Raw genomic sequence first — 17,774 nt, forward strand, 5'->3', positions numbered from 1 at the left:
AAGCATTTACTGACTGTTATTGGTGCTTTCTGAGGAAGACTTGGCTTTGGCCACGACCAAGAGGTATTCTTGCAAACCAATCAATCCCTTGTGTTAATATTCAGTGTGGGAGGATTTCCCTTTTGCACTCTATTTAATGGAATAAAACAATGCAGCAACTTTAACACAGAAACATTTCCCGAGGCACTGCAGCGTCAAGAGGAAAACAGATGCTGAGCCAAAGAAGTACAGTAGAATAGGAGTACAAGGTAAAAATGATAAAATTGATCTTTATCAATAAATTTATGATTCTGTCATGTGCAGTGCACGGAAGAATTCTTTGCAAGCGTGTCAGAGGATACACTGTGTTTAGTTGGGAGCCTCTTCTGCCAAAAAAGAAAATGCCTGTCCCATTTCCAGCAGAATCTGAGATTAGTTTAGTTTTGTGTAGAGATACAGCATGGAAACAGGCCCATCGGCCCATGAAGTCTACGCCGACCAACGTTCACCTGTACACTTGGGACAACTTACACAAGCCAAATAACCTACAAATCTGCACGTCTTTGGAACGTGGTAGGAATCTGGAGCACCCAGGGAAAACCCACATGGTTGCTTGGAGAATGTAGAAACTCTGCAGTTGTACAGGGCCCTAGTGAGACCGCACCTGGAGTACTGTGTGCAGTTTTGGTCTCCAAATTTGAGGAAGGATATTCTTGCTATTGAGGGCGTGCAGCGTAGGTTTACTAGGTTAATTCCCGGAATGGCTGGACTATCATATGTTGAAAGACTGGAGCGACTAGGCTTGTATACACTGGAATTTAGAAGGATGAGAGGAGATCTTATCGAAACGTATAAGATTATTAAGGGGTTGGACACGTTAGAGACAGGAAACATGTTCCCAATGTTGGGGGAGTCCAGAACAAGGGGCCGCAGTTTAAGAATAAGGGGTAGGCCATTTAGAACTGAGATGAGGAAAAACTTTTTCAGTCAGAGAGTTGTGAATCTGTGGAATTCTCTGCCTCGGAAGGCAGTGGAGGCCAATTCTCTGAATGCATTCAAGAGAGCTAGATAGAGCTCTTAAGGATAGCGGAGTCAGGGGGTATGGGGAGAAGGCCGGAACGGGGTACTGATTGAGAATGATCAGCCATGATCACATTGAATGGCGGTGCTGGCTCGAAGGGCCGAATGGCCTCCTCCTGCACCTATTGTCTATTGTCTATTGTCATACAGAGTGCACCCATAGCCAGGATTGAATCTGGGTCTATGGCGCTGCAAGGCAACAACTCTACCGCTGTGCCACTGTGCTGCTAACAACAACAAAAAAGATGTCCTTTTCCCTTTTCCCCGCAGCTCATGGCATTTCTTTCTCTATTGCTTGGTAATTCATTCTCTCCATCACCATCCCACTTTATCAAGCTATCAAATGATACAGGATTAATCTCATAATAAATAATCTTCTGGAGAAGTGCTTCATAATAGGAGGGAATTTAACATTCAGTTTCACACACACCATTTGAAAGTGGTGTTTCCAAATAATTGCATTTGTCTGAAGGACAAAATGAGGAAAATGGATAGGAAACTTAAGAATAAAAGCAATGGCAGACATCAGGAGAAATATTTCATAATTCTCAATCAATATATGTGCCATATCGTCTCCATTGGTAAAATGAGCTTAAAAATTGAGCCAAGGACCATAAAGATAAATTGCTAGAAGCATTTGAGGGGAGACCTGATAGAAGCAAATAAACTGAGCGGCATAGATAGGGTAGACAGTCAGAACCTTTCTCTCAGGGTGAAGGTCAAAAACTAGCTTTAAGACGAAGGTTAAAGAAAATGTTTTTTTAAACAGAGGATGGGGGGTGCCTGGAACACATTGCCAAGAGTTGTGGTGAAGGAGGCAGACAGAATAGTAACTTTTTAGAAGCGTTTAGATAGGCACATGGATATGCAGGGAATGAAGGGATATGGATCATGCCCAGGCACATGAGATTCAATTATGTTTGCATCATGTACAGAAATAGACATAATAGACCAAAGGGCCTGTTACCGTACTATTCAATTTACGTTCTATGATCTAAGCGCTCATTAGCTCAGGCGGCAGAGGAGACAGGAGTACAGTTAATACTTCAGATCAAGAGCCCTTAATCAGAAATGGGAAGGTGGGAAATGAACGAGTTTGACTTTGCAGAGATGGGGATGGAGAGAATGGTGAAGAGAATAGAAGGAATGTCATGTGGTGAGACCAAAGCTGGCAAGACAATAATTAATGGAAAAAAAACAGCAGCTTGGGAGAGACAAAAAATCTAAATAGAGGTGCAGCCACATCTGTGGAAAGAGAAGTGAAAATTAAAGGGAAGTTATCCAAGATCCAGGGGCCGCAACATGACCAGAAGGTAAACGAGGTGCACAGAGTTGTGCCTTTATTTCCAGCATCTGGAGGTTTTGTGGCAAGTTACAGATTATGTTAGATTGAAAGAAAAGAATTATAAAGTTGCAGCGAATGGAAATAAGTCTGAGGATTGTCAGAAGATCAGAAACCAACAAAGGATGACTGCAGCACTGAGAACGCAAGAAAGTGAAAAACACAGTTTCTTCCAGCACATGTAGAGGAGGAGTCCCGACAGTGAATGTGTTCCTCAGTAGCTGAGACAGCTGAATCACATAAATACTTTAACTGTTTTCACAGCAGAAAACATTAAAGAATTCCTAAAATAACAGGACACAAAGAGAAAAATTATGCCAATAAATCATAAGGCTGACGGCTTACAAATGCTCTGGACTTGGTGGCTACATCCGAGGGCTCTGAAAGAAGTGGATGAAAAAAAGTTAATACATTGAGTGGCATACTCAGGGATATTCTAGATTCTGTAAAGGATTCAGTAAATTGGAAACAAACGTAACGCTGCTATTCCAGAAAGGACAGAGATGTGACATAGAAAAATGTATGCGAATTAGCTTGTATCAGCTGTCACAAGAATGCTTGAAGATATTATTAAGGGGGTGATAAAAATCACTTACCAAATGTTACAAATGCAGCACATTTGCTTAAAGGTGCAATTAGCATGGTAGATGGCAAGGAACCAATGGATATAGTCTATTAGGAATTTAAAGAAACTTTACAATCTTCCACATAAAAGATTACAGCCTGTAAGGGTTCACAGGGTATTCTGATACTATTTGTTGGTAAAAGATTATAATGGATAGAACATTGGCCAACAGGGAGAAAACAAAGGGTAGTAATAAATATATAATTTTCAGTGGAGTATTTTCAGTATAATTTTAGTTCTGCACGCTCAGATATTTCCAATTTATATTAATGATTCACATGAGGGAACAGAATATAATGGTGTGGTAACACAAAGACTGGTGGTAGAGTACGCTATGAGGAAGGCCCAAAATAGGAGCCTTAGAGTGGTGAACAAAAGGATGCAGATGGCAAAGAGGAATGTTATATCATCCACTTTGATAGTAAGAACAGAAAAACTATCTTGTGTACAATTTGGTATTGGGAGGGATCTGGCTTTGCACATTAAAATATGGAAAGTTCGTTTTAAAACAGCAAATAATAAAACAGCTGAAAGAACATTGCTTTTTTTTTACTAGAAGGACTTAGTACAAGAGTCAGTAGGTCTTGCTGTAACTCTACAGACCCTTGGTGAAACCAAACAAAAGCAACAAGTTAACACAAGGTATATTTGTCTTGGTGGTGGTACAGCCAGGATTCATTGGTTTAATTCTTGGTATCAGGAGTTTGCCTGATGAGGAAGTGTTATGTTGTTTGTATCTAGAATCAGGATTATACAGCGTAAAAATAAACCTTTTGCCCCAACGTGTCTATGCAAACCACGAGACCCACTCTCAGCTAGCCTCATTTCACCATTTGGCTGATATTCCTCTAAAGCATTTATACTTGCTAGGTTTTAGAACATTGATAACTAATCTCATTTGAAATTAACAGAAGACTTGAAAAAATGGATGCCATGAGGAGATTTCCTTTGGCTGGGGAGTTGAGGACTACATATATCATTTCAGAACTAAAGGTCTGCTACCTAAGAGGAAACTTTTTCTTTGAAAGAAGAATTCCTTAGAAATTCAGTATCCTGGAGAGTCGTGGATACTGACTCTTGAAGCATAGTCAAGGCTGAGACAGATAGATCTTTGGACCACAGGGATTGGAGCGCAATGAGGATAAGGAAAGAAAGTAGAGTTAAAACCAATGATTAGATCATTCCGCAAGGAACGGAGATGCCTCGAGATGCAGTTATGGGCTTTTCTTGCTTCTATTTCTTATGCCCTGTTTTCTTGCCTTTTCACTCCAAATATGTAATTTCATTGGGTCCTACTTGCCACTTCTGAGTTTCTGTAGTTGCTCAATTGTCTTCGAGGGGGTGTTTATTTATTGCAGTGGAGACAATCTGCCTTGGTCCTCAGTCCTATGAGCTGCCCTATTCCTCTGCATTCTCTGTCAGTGCTTTGTGCTCTCTCACATACCTTTTCACTGGCCAGGAATGCACCAAAGGAAGCTTCCGTGCTTGTGAAAAGGCTCATTCTTTCCCAGCTCCATTATCTCCGAAACCGAAAGTTTATTTACAAATGCCACCAACCTCTGCTCCTCACCTAAATCCCTGTCAATCACAGAAAGAATACTGGCATCAACTTCAGAAGTCAGGCAGTTCTCGAGCTCTAAAACACTCCTTTCAGAAGAATATATATTTCAGTTTCTGCACCCACGTGCTATGGTTTCTTTTACATGTCAAGCAAATTACTGTGTAGTAACTGGCACACTATAGAGTTTAAAAATGGCTAAGTTCAGAAGCAGTTCATGTGTTTTCTTGGTGTTTAAATCCAAGGGTATTTGTCACACCACCACTCTAGGGAAGAGGGGGCGGGGGAGATTTTAAATCACCAATGTTAAGAACATACCGCAGATCATTTGTTATGTGCATTCTGCACCAACAATCAAGCTAAGTGGGAAATAAATAGCAATTTATTTGTTTAGTATAATGGTCAGTTTCTTTTTCAAAATCTTTTTGGTAAATGTGATTAAATCAAGCTTTCAAATGCTCAGAAATGAGTAACAGCAAGAAGTGGGATGTGAATGCTCAAAGTTTCAAAGGATAGATTTCCTCATTTAAGAAAAGTGTTTACTTTCATTGAAAGTTGCTATCATACGCAAGTTGAACAAGCTCCTGTGCCAAATAATTTCTATGCATCAATATTTATCAAGGGTTTTGCCAATGTATTTGCATTATATAACCATTGTTTCCGCAATAAACAAATAAAGACGAATTATTAAATAACTTCCAAATCAAAAATATGAATTTGTGTTTTTAACGGCTTCCTGCGGCAGCTGAGGAAACACAATCTGCCACAGGCAATGATGGTCCATTTCTATACTGGCATCATTAAGTCCGTCCTCAACTTCTCCATTATGGTCTGGTTTGGCTCAGCCACCAAGCACGACATCCGGAGGCTGCAACGGATCGTTCGATCAGCTGAGAAGGTTGTTGGCTGCAACCTTCCCCATTGACGAACTGTACACTGCAAGGGCCAGGAAGTGAGTGGGCAAGATCATCTCTGACCCCTCTCACCCTGGCCACAAACTCTTTGAAGCACTTCCCTCTGGAAGGCGACTCCGGAATGTCAAAGCAGCCACAGCCAGACATGAAAACAACTTTTTTCCTACTCAATAACCAAAAGTCTGTACTCTCTTGTTGCTTTGGTTTATTTCACACACATGTTTAAACCGTAATGATGTATTCTTAATGTTTTATGCTTGTTCTTAATTGTTTACTGTATGTTCGTGTTGTTACTTGCGAGCGGAGCACCAAGGCACATTCCTTGTATGTGTACATACTTGGCCAATAAACTTATTCATGTATTCATTCATTCATTCATTCATTCATTCATTCATTCGTGCAACAACCTGTTGTGAATATTGGTAAAAATTCCCTTCAATTAAGAAACTCATAAATTACTAAAAAGTCCCCTTTTTAACATTGTGTTGGATTTCTGCCCCAGAATAGCTTTTGAAACCTGGCCATTTCAAATTACTCTTGAGTAAGTGCTACTGAGGCACCTTTAGATTTAGAGATACAGCGCAGAAACAGGCCCTTCGGCCCACCGGGTCCGCGCTGCCCAGCGATCCCCGCATATTAACACTATCCTACACCCACCAGGGACAATTTTTTTTTACATTTGCCCAGCCAATTAACCTACAAACCTGTATGTCTTTGGAGTGTGGGAGGAAACCGAAGATCTCGGAGAAAACCCACGCAGGTCACGGGGAGAACGTACAAACTCCGTACAGTACAGCACTCGTAGTCAGGATCGAACCTGAGTCTCCGGCGCTGCATTCGCTGTAAGGCAGCAACTCTACCGCTGCGCCACCGTGCCGCATTTTTGAACCACTGCAGCCTTTGAGGGGAAAGTGTGCTCAACAGTAGAATTGATGGTGTCCTGCTAAGGTACTGCAGACTCCAGTTAGATGTGAACCATATGATCCTGGGACTGGAGTCACATATAGGCCTGACTGGTACAAGATGGTCTAAGATGCAAAAGTAATTCTGGGGCAGAAATCCAATGCACAGTGATAAAAGGGGCAATGGTTAGCAATTTATGAGATTCTTAATTTAAAAAATAAATTCCAAATATTCACACCAGGTTATTGATAGTCCTCTCCTAATTATTTTTCATTATTAATCACTGAAACAACCTGGCATTCTCCAGCACGTGTTATTGTAACCGAGATGGATGCTTGGAACAGCAGTCGCACTATCCTAATAAAGGTGCAGTGACATGAAGATTTTTATGTCATCTGTCCTAGTCCAAACGGGACACACTAAAGTATGCTGCAAAGGGTCATATCCGCAGGCAAAAGGTCAATGGCTTGCCCTTAAAATAGTGCCTTTAAGGAGGTGCATGACATTTGGATTGCGGTTTGAGAAGGTGGGGGAAGGTTGAAGATGTACTTCCATTAGCTTCTATCCATATAGAGTCTGCCAGTCCTTGTGAAACAATGATACTTGAGCAGCATCTCCACAGATAATGGCCCTTCACCACTTGATTTGTTGTCACGTGTTTATTGTGCAGGACATAAAGTACACACAAGGAATAAGTAGTTGAGAGAAACGTATCCAATTCGATGATATCTCTCCTGGCTTTCGCTATCACTTCGGCCATCTGTCTGATCACTGATTTGGCACACGGTAGTTTGAAAATGTACTTATCGCACTGGGAAACTGCAGAAGTCAACTGCAACCTTTTAGTTCTCACCCTAACACTCTATTCTTTTTCATCATATGATATTGCATGCTCAAATAAAGTTCAACGGCCACTGATTTGCATGAAAGTCCAGACGGTAAACACTGCTTGCAGTTTGATTAATGGGGAACATCTCATCCAAACTAGATTATCTGGAATACATGCACTCTTTCCTAATCTATGAATTGAAATGCTAACCAATATCTGTCCACTAATCAACAGAGACAATCTGCTTTATCTAAACTGGTCTGTAAATTGTGATTAGTTAACGGAGTCCAGAGCAGGAATCGAACCGGGGACGCATTATGTGGAATAGATTCCCGTTGGCATTAAGCTCTGATAGACCCATAAGAGTTATCACAACTTCTCACCAAACATTATCCAATGATATCTATTGAACACAGCCCTCGGTATCAATTTCCCAAACAGGTGGAACTTCATACGGTGGAGTACCACAAATTACCAACAAAGCCTATAGAAATGATACCACATCAAAATACAGGAAACACTCAAGGTTCGCACAATAAATGATGAGCACATTTTTGCAAAAGAAAGAAGATCAACCCTTTTTCATTTTTATTGTACATGAAGAAATCCTGAGCCAGCTCTGCACATTGTACAATACTGACCTATATAACAATGATAATTTGGCATCCTACGACTACAAAATAAAAATAAAATAAGAACAAAAGGGCAGGGGAGAGATGACCTATTATATTTTGAGTCCACGTTTTGGGTTAAATATACTGTTAACAGATGTCCGAAGATACAATCAATGGCACTTGTAATGCAGTTGTATCTGTGTGGACAGACAGACACCAATGACCTAATCTTCCTCCATCTTGATCTGATCGTTTATTCAGCTGCTAACACTCTTCCCTTCACTTTATATTCAACTGCCTTCCTCTCATTTGTTGCAAGCATCCAAGTAAAACTCCTCGGTGCCAAGATAGTGTCTTCAGATGTTGCTGCTGATATAGAAATCACCAGCAGACAGAGACTTGGTAGGGGGGGGGATGGATGCAGAAAGAAAGACAAGAACGATATAGAGAGACCCAAGAAAAACAGAAGAATTTCAGAAACAGCAGTTCACTGAGAGATGCGGATTGCATTTAAGTTTTTTTTTTAACATTTCAATGATGATAAACATTTACGTTGTGCTACCTCTGTCCAAATTTAATGTCCAGATTCTTAAGAATCAAAACTTAACTTCTAAACATTTAAATGGATTGCTTATTTTGTAAGAAAAGGATTTAATTGAAACAATTGCTTTGAAAAAAATCTCAAGTTGCCACACTGTCAATTCAAATATTTTGAAATGTGGTCTATAGTACATTTATCCAAGCAATTGCAAGTGATTTTTACACTAGCAATAAGATATGTGATCAAACGGTTTTGTGATGTCACTGGGGGAATAAATATTAATAAAGAACTACATTAAATCCTCTGTTCAGAAATTTACCAGGTTATGTTTCCTTGATGTTAACTAAATAAAATCACTTCATCAGTCAAATAATGTCTAACTTTAAGATAGTATGTTTTAAAATTCCAAACAAGCAAAAGTTGTTTCAGAGTTAGAATAATAGACAACAGGTGCAGGAGGCCATTCAGCCCTTCGAGCAAGCACCACCATTCAATGTGATCGTGGCTGATCATTCTCAATCATTACCCCGTTCCTGCCTTCTCCCCATACCCCCCTGACTCCGCTATCCTTAAGAGCTCTATCTAGCTCTCTCTTGAATGCATTCAGAGAATTGGCCTCCACTGTCTTTTGAGGCAGAGAATTCCACAGATTCACAACTCTCTGACTGAAAAAGTTTTTCCTCATCTCAGTTCTAAATGGCCTACCCCTTATTCTTAAACTGTGGCCCCTTGTTCTGGACTCCCCCAACATTGGGAACATGTTTCCTGCCTCTAATGTGTCCAACCCCTTAATAATCTTATACCTTTCGATAAGATCTCCTCTCGTCCTTCTAAATTCCAGTGTAATTCACTTAATCAGACTTTCCTAAGCACATCTGCTCTCATGAAAATAGTATCTTGGATCTTATTGATTTGTCCACAATAAAATGTCCTACTGGATGAAATATATTTTACATTCCTGTACTATGGCTGACAGAACATTGGCTTAACATCTTACACAGAAGACAGCATTTCCCTCAATATTGCACTGATGAGTAAAACTGAATGGTGTGCTGAAGCCCCTGGAACAACCCAGAGATATAACTCTGAGATAAGAGGTCATTGTGGTCCAAGAAAGATAATTTAGCATACTAACTTGTTTCTGTGGTACATCCTCTGCATATAGTTCTTCAACCTCCTTTAGGCAACCAATCATTTTGAAATAACGCAAATAAATAAGGTTATCATTTTCCAACCTATTTGACACATACATAAGGAGACATTTTACACAGTTACAGTACCTAGAATTAAGAAAAATGGCAATGCTCAGACTCGTAACGAGCCTCGAAATCCATTCCAATCTATCAATGCAAAGTTCTATTCATTCTCCTTCTTTGTACATTGTACTTCCAATTCTCACAAGATTATAATTTCAGCCAGGTGTAGGGTAAGCAAAGACATGGTTCCCTTGTTAAAACAACTCAAGAACTAATGCACGGTGCGAGTTATGAATGTGTGCTTACTGGGATTTGTACAGATTGTCTGTGAAACGGGTTCACAAATGTGCCCATCCATCAGTGGTCAGATTGAAAATCGTTTCCTTGCTGCTAATCCCAATCATCCCATGATAACACGCTCCACATTCTCAAAAAGAACCTTACATCCAATTGCTTCATTGCCACCAAGTTCCGGTAACACAAGCTTCAAAGGATTTATTTCTGCATTAGTTTGACAGAAACCTCCATCCAAATCAGCCATTTTCTCCATGCGTTTGTAATTAATATTGAGGGCTTCACATAATGTCTATGATCTGATAAAATTGGATAGCGCATCTGTTGCCTTAAGAGCATACAAGAGACTCTTGACCCAAATTCTCTGGAGTATTAACAGAATTCTTTAACAGTTGGCACTGTTGAAAGCCGGTGTACAGATCTTTCCGATGTGTTAGTGTTTGTTTCAGAACAGTTTCAATTAATTCTTCTGCAGATGCCAACTTTTTAGGTCCATCTGCAGTGATACTTGAATTCTAAAATATCCTGAAGCTAATCTTAATGTTTTATTTTAAAATATTTGATATAGATAAGATTAATGCTACAATAAATTTGGAACGGAGTATTTTTTAAGAATGCTCAAGCTAATGTAACCTGCAGTACTGAGTAAATTATCAGCATTCAGCACAATATTTAAATATGTTTATTCCACATATAGAAAATTATTATTACTATCGGTGAAAAGCAATTGACTATGGATGAATTTTTGCAGTAATTATGTTTTTTTTTTAAACATAGCCAAAAATTATTTTGCTGTTCAAATAATCAACACCATTTTCCCTATTCCCACTAAAATAATATGTTTTGGAGCTTGCGGGTCAGTCCAGCAGTGAACATTAGTGGAAAAACAGGAAGCACCCAGAGACATGTGCAATGAGCTAATATTGGGGATGAAGTAACAGATGAATCTCATGTAGTAAAGCCTTCATTCTACTATATAATGAGGAAATGAGAAGTAATCAGAAGTATTCAGCTTCTAGTTTGGCTGCAATACCAAAAGTATTGGATGAAGGTGTACAACAATCACCAGCATAAGATGACATACAGACAATTAAGGAACCTACTGTTGAGGCAAGAACACAGACAAGAACTCTTTGAAATTAGAAATGCAGATACTGGTTTGTTATCTTGGCCGTTACAGAAGATGATTTCGTTGATGAGGTTTGTGATACTGGTGTTATAGTAATATGATCTCTCCAATGTTTGTTGTTTTAATGGCAAACTTTGGTCTGGTACAGGAGAATACAGATGACAGGGGAACAGTAGAAGTAGGAAGTTGAAAACAGTTTAATTGAATTGTCATATCATAACATGATGCTAACTCACACCCTTCAATGAAAGCAGTATTTCCACTTGGTGGGTAGAGGGCAGATTCAAATGCTGAATGGCTGATTTTTTACAGGAGTTATGCTACTGTATTAGTCCTGCGCTCAGTCCGCCTTAACCAATCTGATCTCCCGGTGGCCGAGCACTTCAACTCCCCCTCTCATTCCCAAGTCAAGTCAATTTGTCACATACACATACACGATGTGCAGTGAAATGAAAGTGGCAATGCCTGCGGATTGTGCACAAAAAAAGAATTACAGTTACAGCATATAAATAAAGTTAATAAGTTACTATAGTGTAGACAAAAATTTAGTCTCTGGAGTTATAAAAGTTGACAGTCCTGATGGCCTGTGGGAAGAAACTCCGTCTCATCCTCTCCGTTTTCACAGCGTGACAGCGGAGGCGCTTGCCTGACCGTAGCAGCTGGAACAGTCCGTTACTGGGGTGGCAGGGGTCCCTCATGATCTTACTTGCTCTGGATCTGCACCTCCTGATGTATAGGTCCTGCAGGGGGACGAGTGTAGTTCCCAAGGTGCGTTCTGCCGTACGCACTACTCTCTGCAGGTCCATCCTGTCCTGGGCAGAGCTGTTCCCAAACCAGACTGTAATGTTGCCAGACAGGATGCTCTCTACAGCCCCAGAGTAGAAGCAATGAAGGATCCTCAGAGACACTCTGAATTTCCTCAGCTGTCTAAGGTGGTAAAGGCGCTGCTTTGCCTTACCCACCAGTGCGGCAATGTGCGGTGCCCATGTCAGATCCTCTGTGATGCGGACTACCAAGTATTTAAAACTGCTCACCCTATCCACAGTAGACCCATTTATCTCCAGTGGAGTGTACGTCCTTGGATGTTTAGCCCTTCTAAAGTCCACAATCAGCTCCTTCGTTTTAGTGACATTCAAGAGGAGGCTATTGTCCTGACACCAGAGTGCCAGATCAGCCACCTCCTCCCAGTAGGCCTTTTCATCGTTGTTGGAGATCCGGCCCACCACCACAGTGTCATCAGCAAACTTGATGGAGTTTGACCTTTCTGTCATGGGCCTCCTCCAGTGCCATAGTGAGGCCCACCGGAAATTGGAGGAACAGCACCTCATATTTCGCCTGGGCAGCTTGCAGCCCAATGGTATGAACATTGACTTCTCCAACTTTAGATAGTTCCTCTGTCCCTCTCTTCCCCTCCCCAAATCTCCCACTGTCTTCCTGCCTCCACCTATATACTTCCTTTGTCTCGCCCCCCTGACATCAGTCTGAAGAAGGGTCTCAACCCAAAACGTCACCCATTCCTTCTCTCCTGAGATGCTGCCTGACCTGCTGAGTTACTCCAGCATTTTGTGAATAAATACCTTCGATTTGTACCAGCATCTGCAGTTATTGTCTTACACTACTGTATTAGGTAATGCTTCATTGGACATGGTCGATAATATGATAAACACAAAAAGCTGGAGTGACTCAGCGGGTCAGGCAGCATCTGGGGAGAAAAGGAATAGGTGACTCTTTGGGTCGGGATCCTTCATCAGACGGAGGTTCATGGGAAAGGGAAATGAGAGGTATCGAAGGTGCATAGAACAAATGAATGAAAGATATGCAAAAAGAGACGATGATCAAGGAAAGGTAGAGCCCAAAATGGTCCATTATTGGCTGTGGGGTAGGCGATAACTCCAACAATTATATGGTTACTAGTTCTGGTAACAGCAAATGTCAGTTGTGTAATGCCACCTTTAAGAGTCAAGCACAGATGAGAAGTCTGATTTGTTGCATATACAATGTGCCTAACAGAAAAAAAGGCTACTGACAAGTCATGCAATAAACTAAACACCTATAAAATAAGTATGTTCCTGTTGACAGGATGATTATTTAAAGCCATTACTCTGCCAGACCTGTTCCAGGATTATATATTTTAGCAAGGGCTGAAAGTTAAATGTCTATATTTTGAAGGAACTTAAAGTGGTACAAGTTTTTATACATTGTTGTTAAAAGGTTAAATTTATAGCTATGAATTTAGCATACAAGTTGGCAGCACATGGCATGAGGGTATTGAAAAGATTTCTTCCTATTAAGGTCAACCAAAATTTGAAAATTGTGTAAATATTTAGCCAACTCCAAATCAACCCCAACTACCTCATCAGAAATAGACATACGACAGTGTCCAGATACCTATTGTAGTCTGTAAATCTTTGGACAAGCCAATTTTATAACTTTACATGTTCTCGCATCTGTGAAGCCAACTTTTTCTGTGGTTGTAGATTTAGACTGGAACTGTTTCTGTTATTGTGGATACACACAGCAACCACATTTTGGGACACAAGCCTTCTTTCAATCAGTGTTTGTGGTCATGCGGTCTAGATATTAAATAGTTCCCCCCCCCCCCCACTCCCAACATCAACGGTACCTTGTTATGCAAGACCTGAATGCATGGGGAAGGTGGTGGTACGGGGAGAGGAATTAAAATAAAACCCAGATGTGCATCTAATGCAATATAGAAACTGTATCAAAACAAAATAATTGCTGAGGTCCCTATCAGCTGTCAACATGTGTTTTTCAGGCAAAAGGTCGGTTAATGTATAATTTAATTTTCCATGCAGGATAACACGAATCTCAAGTGACACAAGGCCAAGATGTCAACATTGTTTTTAGTTTCTATAATTATATTTCTTTAAACTAAAGCACCACTGAAGAGATAGAGAGAAAAAATTGAAAATATGGAAAATCTGTAATAAAAGCACTGAAAAGCTCCAAATAGTCAACAGACATGACAGCGCTGAAACAGACGTTTGCAGACTGAATGGGAAAGGGCAGCGATCAAGTGAATGAAAGGAGACAACAGAGGCCAGTGCAGAAGAACAATGGACATCACATTTATCTAATGAAGTGTTCTGACCCGAAATGCCACCTATTCCTTTTCTCCAGAGATGCTGCTTGACCCGCTGAGTTACTCCAGTATTTTGTGTCTATCTTCGGTAGAAACCAACATCTGCAGTTCCTTCCTACACATTTTGTCTGCTCTGCTGTGGAAGCTCCTCGAGGTATGCCTACTTTGAAGAAGTTCTCCTCCTCTCCCCGCCAGGAGCTCTGCAACACCCTCTCTCACTGCCAGACTGAAGAAGGTTTCTGACCCGAAACGTCACATATTCTTTTTCTCCAGAGATGCTGCTTCGCCCGCTGAGTTACTCCAGCATCTTGTGTCGATCCTCGACATCACATTTGACCTTGTTCCATTCTTCGTTTGATTCAATTACACAAAAGCGTTCAGCCGCCTTCTCTGCGCCTAAAGGGGTGTCCTGTGATGGAAGAACCTGTCATTTCATGTGTTCCCCAACTTACAAAATGATGTGTTTTTCAGATATCAGTACTTGCGGTTAACATTTTCCTTCCAGAGTATGAATTGCAACGGGTGTTCAATCTTGAAGACATTTACCTGCAACGCTGGGTGCACGTTTGAGGAAATTATTGCAACTCTTTTACAAGAGAGTTTGGGACAACCCGACCCTGCTACCTACAATTTGCATTGTATCAGGTCGCCCAATACAACAGACTCAAAATAACGAGAAACAACGTTTCATGTTATAGGAAAGTTGCGTTCAGAAAATGCCCTGTAACATCAGCGGTAATGGTAGTATTTCTGTGCGTTGCGGTGTAAAAACGATAATTATTGTGAAGCAAGAGACAGCAGGTAGAATTGTAGAGTCCTGCCGCAAGGACTAGAATAGCATTTCCAACGGTGCCAACTAGTAACGCTTTAATCTATTCCGCAACTCCAGTCTTAAATCCTAGTCTGGACACACTATACCACATCAAATGTTAACCCTCTCGGTGCTGGCGCAGCTTTGCGAAATATCCGCGGATTTCCCCCCCGTGCCTTTCTCGGGTCCTACATTTATGTTTGAACATACCTGTTTCAACCATTTCCACTGGCCATAGATTATAACCAGAGTAGCAGAAAGGACAGGGAAAGGGAAGAGCAGAAAGGAGAGAATGCAGAGCGGGGAAAGCTTGTGAACATTTTGTTGATAGTTTAGCCCTACCCAAACCAATATCCCTCGCCCACCACACAATTTCATCACACTGGGGTCTTGGAGACAGTGCATGCACACAAGTCACTGAACCGATCTTCAAGCCCTCTGGCAAGCTGCCAGCTCCGATTGGGGGCGATTGAACATTTAGTCCGCTGCTTGTCTTGCAAGTGGGTGTGGACTGAGAGTTGGGCTTACCTGGAGGACATGTGCAGCCGCCGGGGATCCCGCGGGCCGCTCTCACCTTGGGCAAATGCGCCTTCAGTTTCTGAGGAATTAAAACGAGAATGGAATTACAGGCAAATACTACTTGCGCTTCCACGCACACTTTTTCCAGATGAGAAAACACCTTCCTCCCACCACCATAAATAACCCAAAATAGCAATTCCATACGGCGCTTCATAAAACACACATTTAAAGAAAAACGTTCTTAAATTATAATTATTCTGGCGTGAATAAGTTAATTTTGCAAGTCGCAGCGAATGGTACTTTTGGGTGGGGAATCTTCAGGCAGGAAGAGTGGGTGCTCTTTCCTTGAAGTGCCTGCAGAGTTGCAGTCAGTTCTTTGCAAGCATATTAGCAACAAATAGTTGGGCATGTGTTGTGGAAAAAAAAAAGTTGTTGGAAAGCAGAGTGTTTGTCTAACCTCGCTGCAGGATCTGACTGGGAGAGTTTGCCTTTATTCGCCAGCTATAATTAAATATAGACAATAGGTGCAGGAGGAGGCCATTCGGGCCCTTCGAGCCAGCACTGCCATTCAATGTGATCATGGCTGATCATTCTGATCATGGCTGAATATACAATTGGACCAACACTGAAAACGCGAGATAATATAAAACACGGTCAACGGCGAGCGTTTTGTTGCAATCAATACGTTTCAGTAGGCAGCTTCATCTAAGGAAGCCGCGCACCAACCTCTGTCAGTAGTTGATCCACTCTGTTAAAAATAGCCGGTTCCATTTGGTCAATTGAGAACCATGCCGAGTAAACCTGCCTCTCTTCCTCCAAATGCGAGACGCGAGTCTGGAGCTCCGAGGTCCTGTAATGTACCAGAATGCACACCCCCAGAGATACAACTGACAAGAGGCAGCAAAAGACCCGAGGGAGGTCTGGACAGTGTCGCAAGCGTTTGGAGATCTGAGATGCATTACAGGTCCTTCGGATAGCCGCCGGTCGCACCGTCTCCCCTGTCCTCTTCGGAGACCCTTCCATGCTCGTTCAACTTCACTCTCAACCCTTTATCGAGCCCACACCCGCTGTAACAATAATCCCGGACACATGGAAGCTGCGCCAAGAGAATTGGCCGTGCAGTTATTTCCAGAGAGAAGCAGTTTTTGTTTTTTGTTGTTGTTGATTTAAATAGAAAAAAACCTATCTGGATTTCCCCCGTCGGTCGCACTGTTCACTTGGATTCCCACTGGGGAAAAAAAAATAGAAGTGAGAGCGTGAAGGCTCAAGTCCTCTGCTTTGGTTCCCAACCCCCTGGAACAGACACGCTGCCCGTAGTGAGAGTGTACACGGGTATGTTAGGGTGTGCTGAGCGCTCGGACCATCCCCAGTCGTAACGGGAACATAACACACAGCCGCTGGCTGCCTTGGTTTATCAATGCTATTTCCAGCCATACGCCTGCTTAACATAATTTATTTATTTATTCAACGTGACAGGGCGGGTTTAGTGTCGGAACCTCCACTTTGATCGTGGCTGACGCGTAGTTTCCCTCCCCCCCCACCCCCCCAAACACACACATCCGATTATTTTTAACTGCTGCCGAGGATTTTTGTTCTAAGGCACCAGCCACGAGCAAAAACAGCCTGGGTCGCTTCCGCTGCCCAGGAGCGCAAGAGCTCTGGTGTTGTGAGCAGTGGTTGGACGCACAAGGGCGGTCGCGAAAGCCCAGCCGCTCAATAAGTCCCAAAGCCCGGCCGCCGCTCCCCGGCAGTGCCCGCTGTAAAGGACTATTGAACTATAGAGGACTATTGCCTCTGCACTCCCCCCCCCTGAGTCCGTGTGTCGCACAGACACCGGGCTTTGCCACTTGCCAGGCTTTGTCGCGCCCCAACTCTCTTCGGCTTGTACTCGCTGGAATTTAGAAGATTGAGGGAGGGGGGGGGGGGGGGGGGTCTTATAGAAACTTACAAAATTCTTAAAGGGTTGGACAGGCTAGATGCAAGAAGATTGTTCCCCGATGTTGGGGAAGTCCAGAACAAGGGGGTCACAGTTTAAGGATAAGGGGGAAGTCTTTTAGGACCGAGATGAGAAAGTTTTTTTTCCACACAGAGAGTGGTGAGTCTGTGGAATTCTCTGCCACAGAAGGTAGTTGAGGCTTGTTCATTGGCTATATTTAAGTGGGAGTTAGATGTGGCCCTTGTGGCTAAAGGGATCAGGGGGGTATGGAGAGAAGGCAGGTACGGGATACTGAGTTGGATGATAGTTCAAAAGTTCAATAGTCCTTTATCGTCACGGGTACCCGAAGGTACAATGAAATCTGATAATCCGAAATAGGGCAACGTGTGTGATGGACATCT

The 17,774-nt window shown here is 42.0% G+C and overlaps 1 protein-coding gene across 1 annotated transcript in view; it reads right to left on the reverse strand.

Annotated features, from left to right (window-relative positions):
- LOC144609946 (collagen alpha-1(XIII) chain-like) overlaps positions 1–16,801 on the reverse strand; it is a 100,729-nt gene extending 83,928 nt beyond the window's left edge. The window contains exons 1-2 of the mRNA XM_078428351.1: positions 16,164–16,801; positions 15,447–15,516 (exon numbers count right to left, since the gene is read on the reverse strand). Coding sequence (XP_078284477.1) covers positions 15,447–15,516; positions 16,164–16,460 — 367 coding nt within the window. The 5' untranslated portion in view covers positions 16,461–16,801. The remainder of the gene's footprint in view (positions 1–15,446; positions 15,517–16,163) is intronic.
- Between the last annotated feature and the right edge of the window lie 973 nt (positions 16,802–17,774).

The sequence above is a fragment of the Rhinoraja longicauda genome, chromosome 35 (assembly GCF_053455715.1).
Source record: "Rhinoraja longicauda isolate Sanriku21f chromosome 35, sRhiLon1.1, whole genome shotgun sequence".
Classification (NCBI taxonomy): Eukaryota; Metazoa; Chordata; class Chondrichthyes; order Rajiformes; family Arhynchobatidae; genus Rhinoraja; species Rhinoraja longicauda.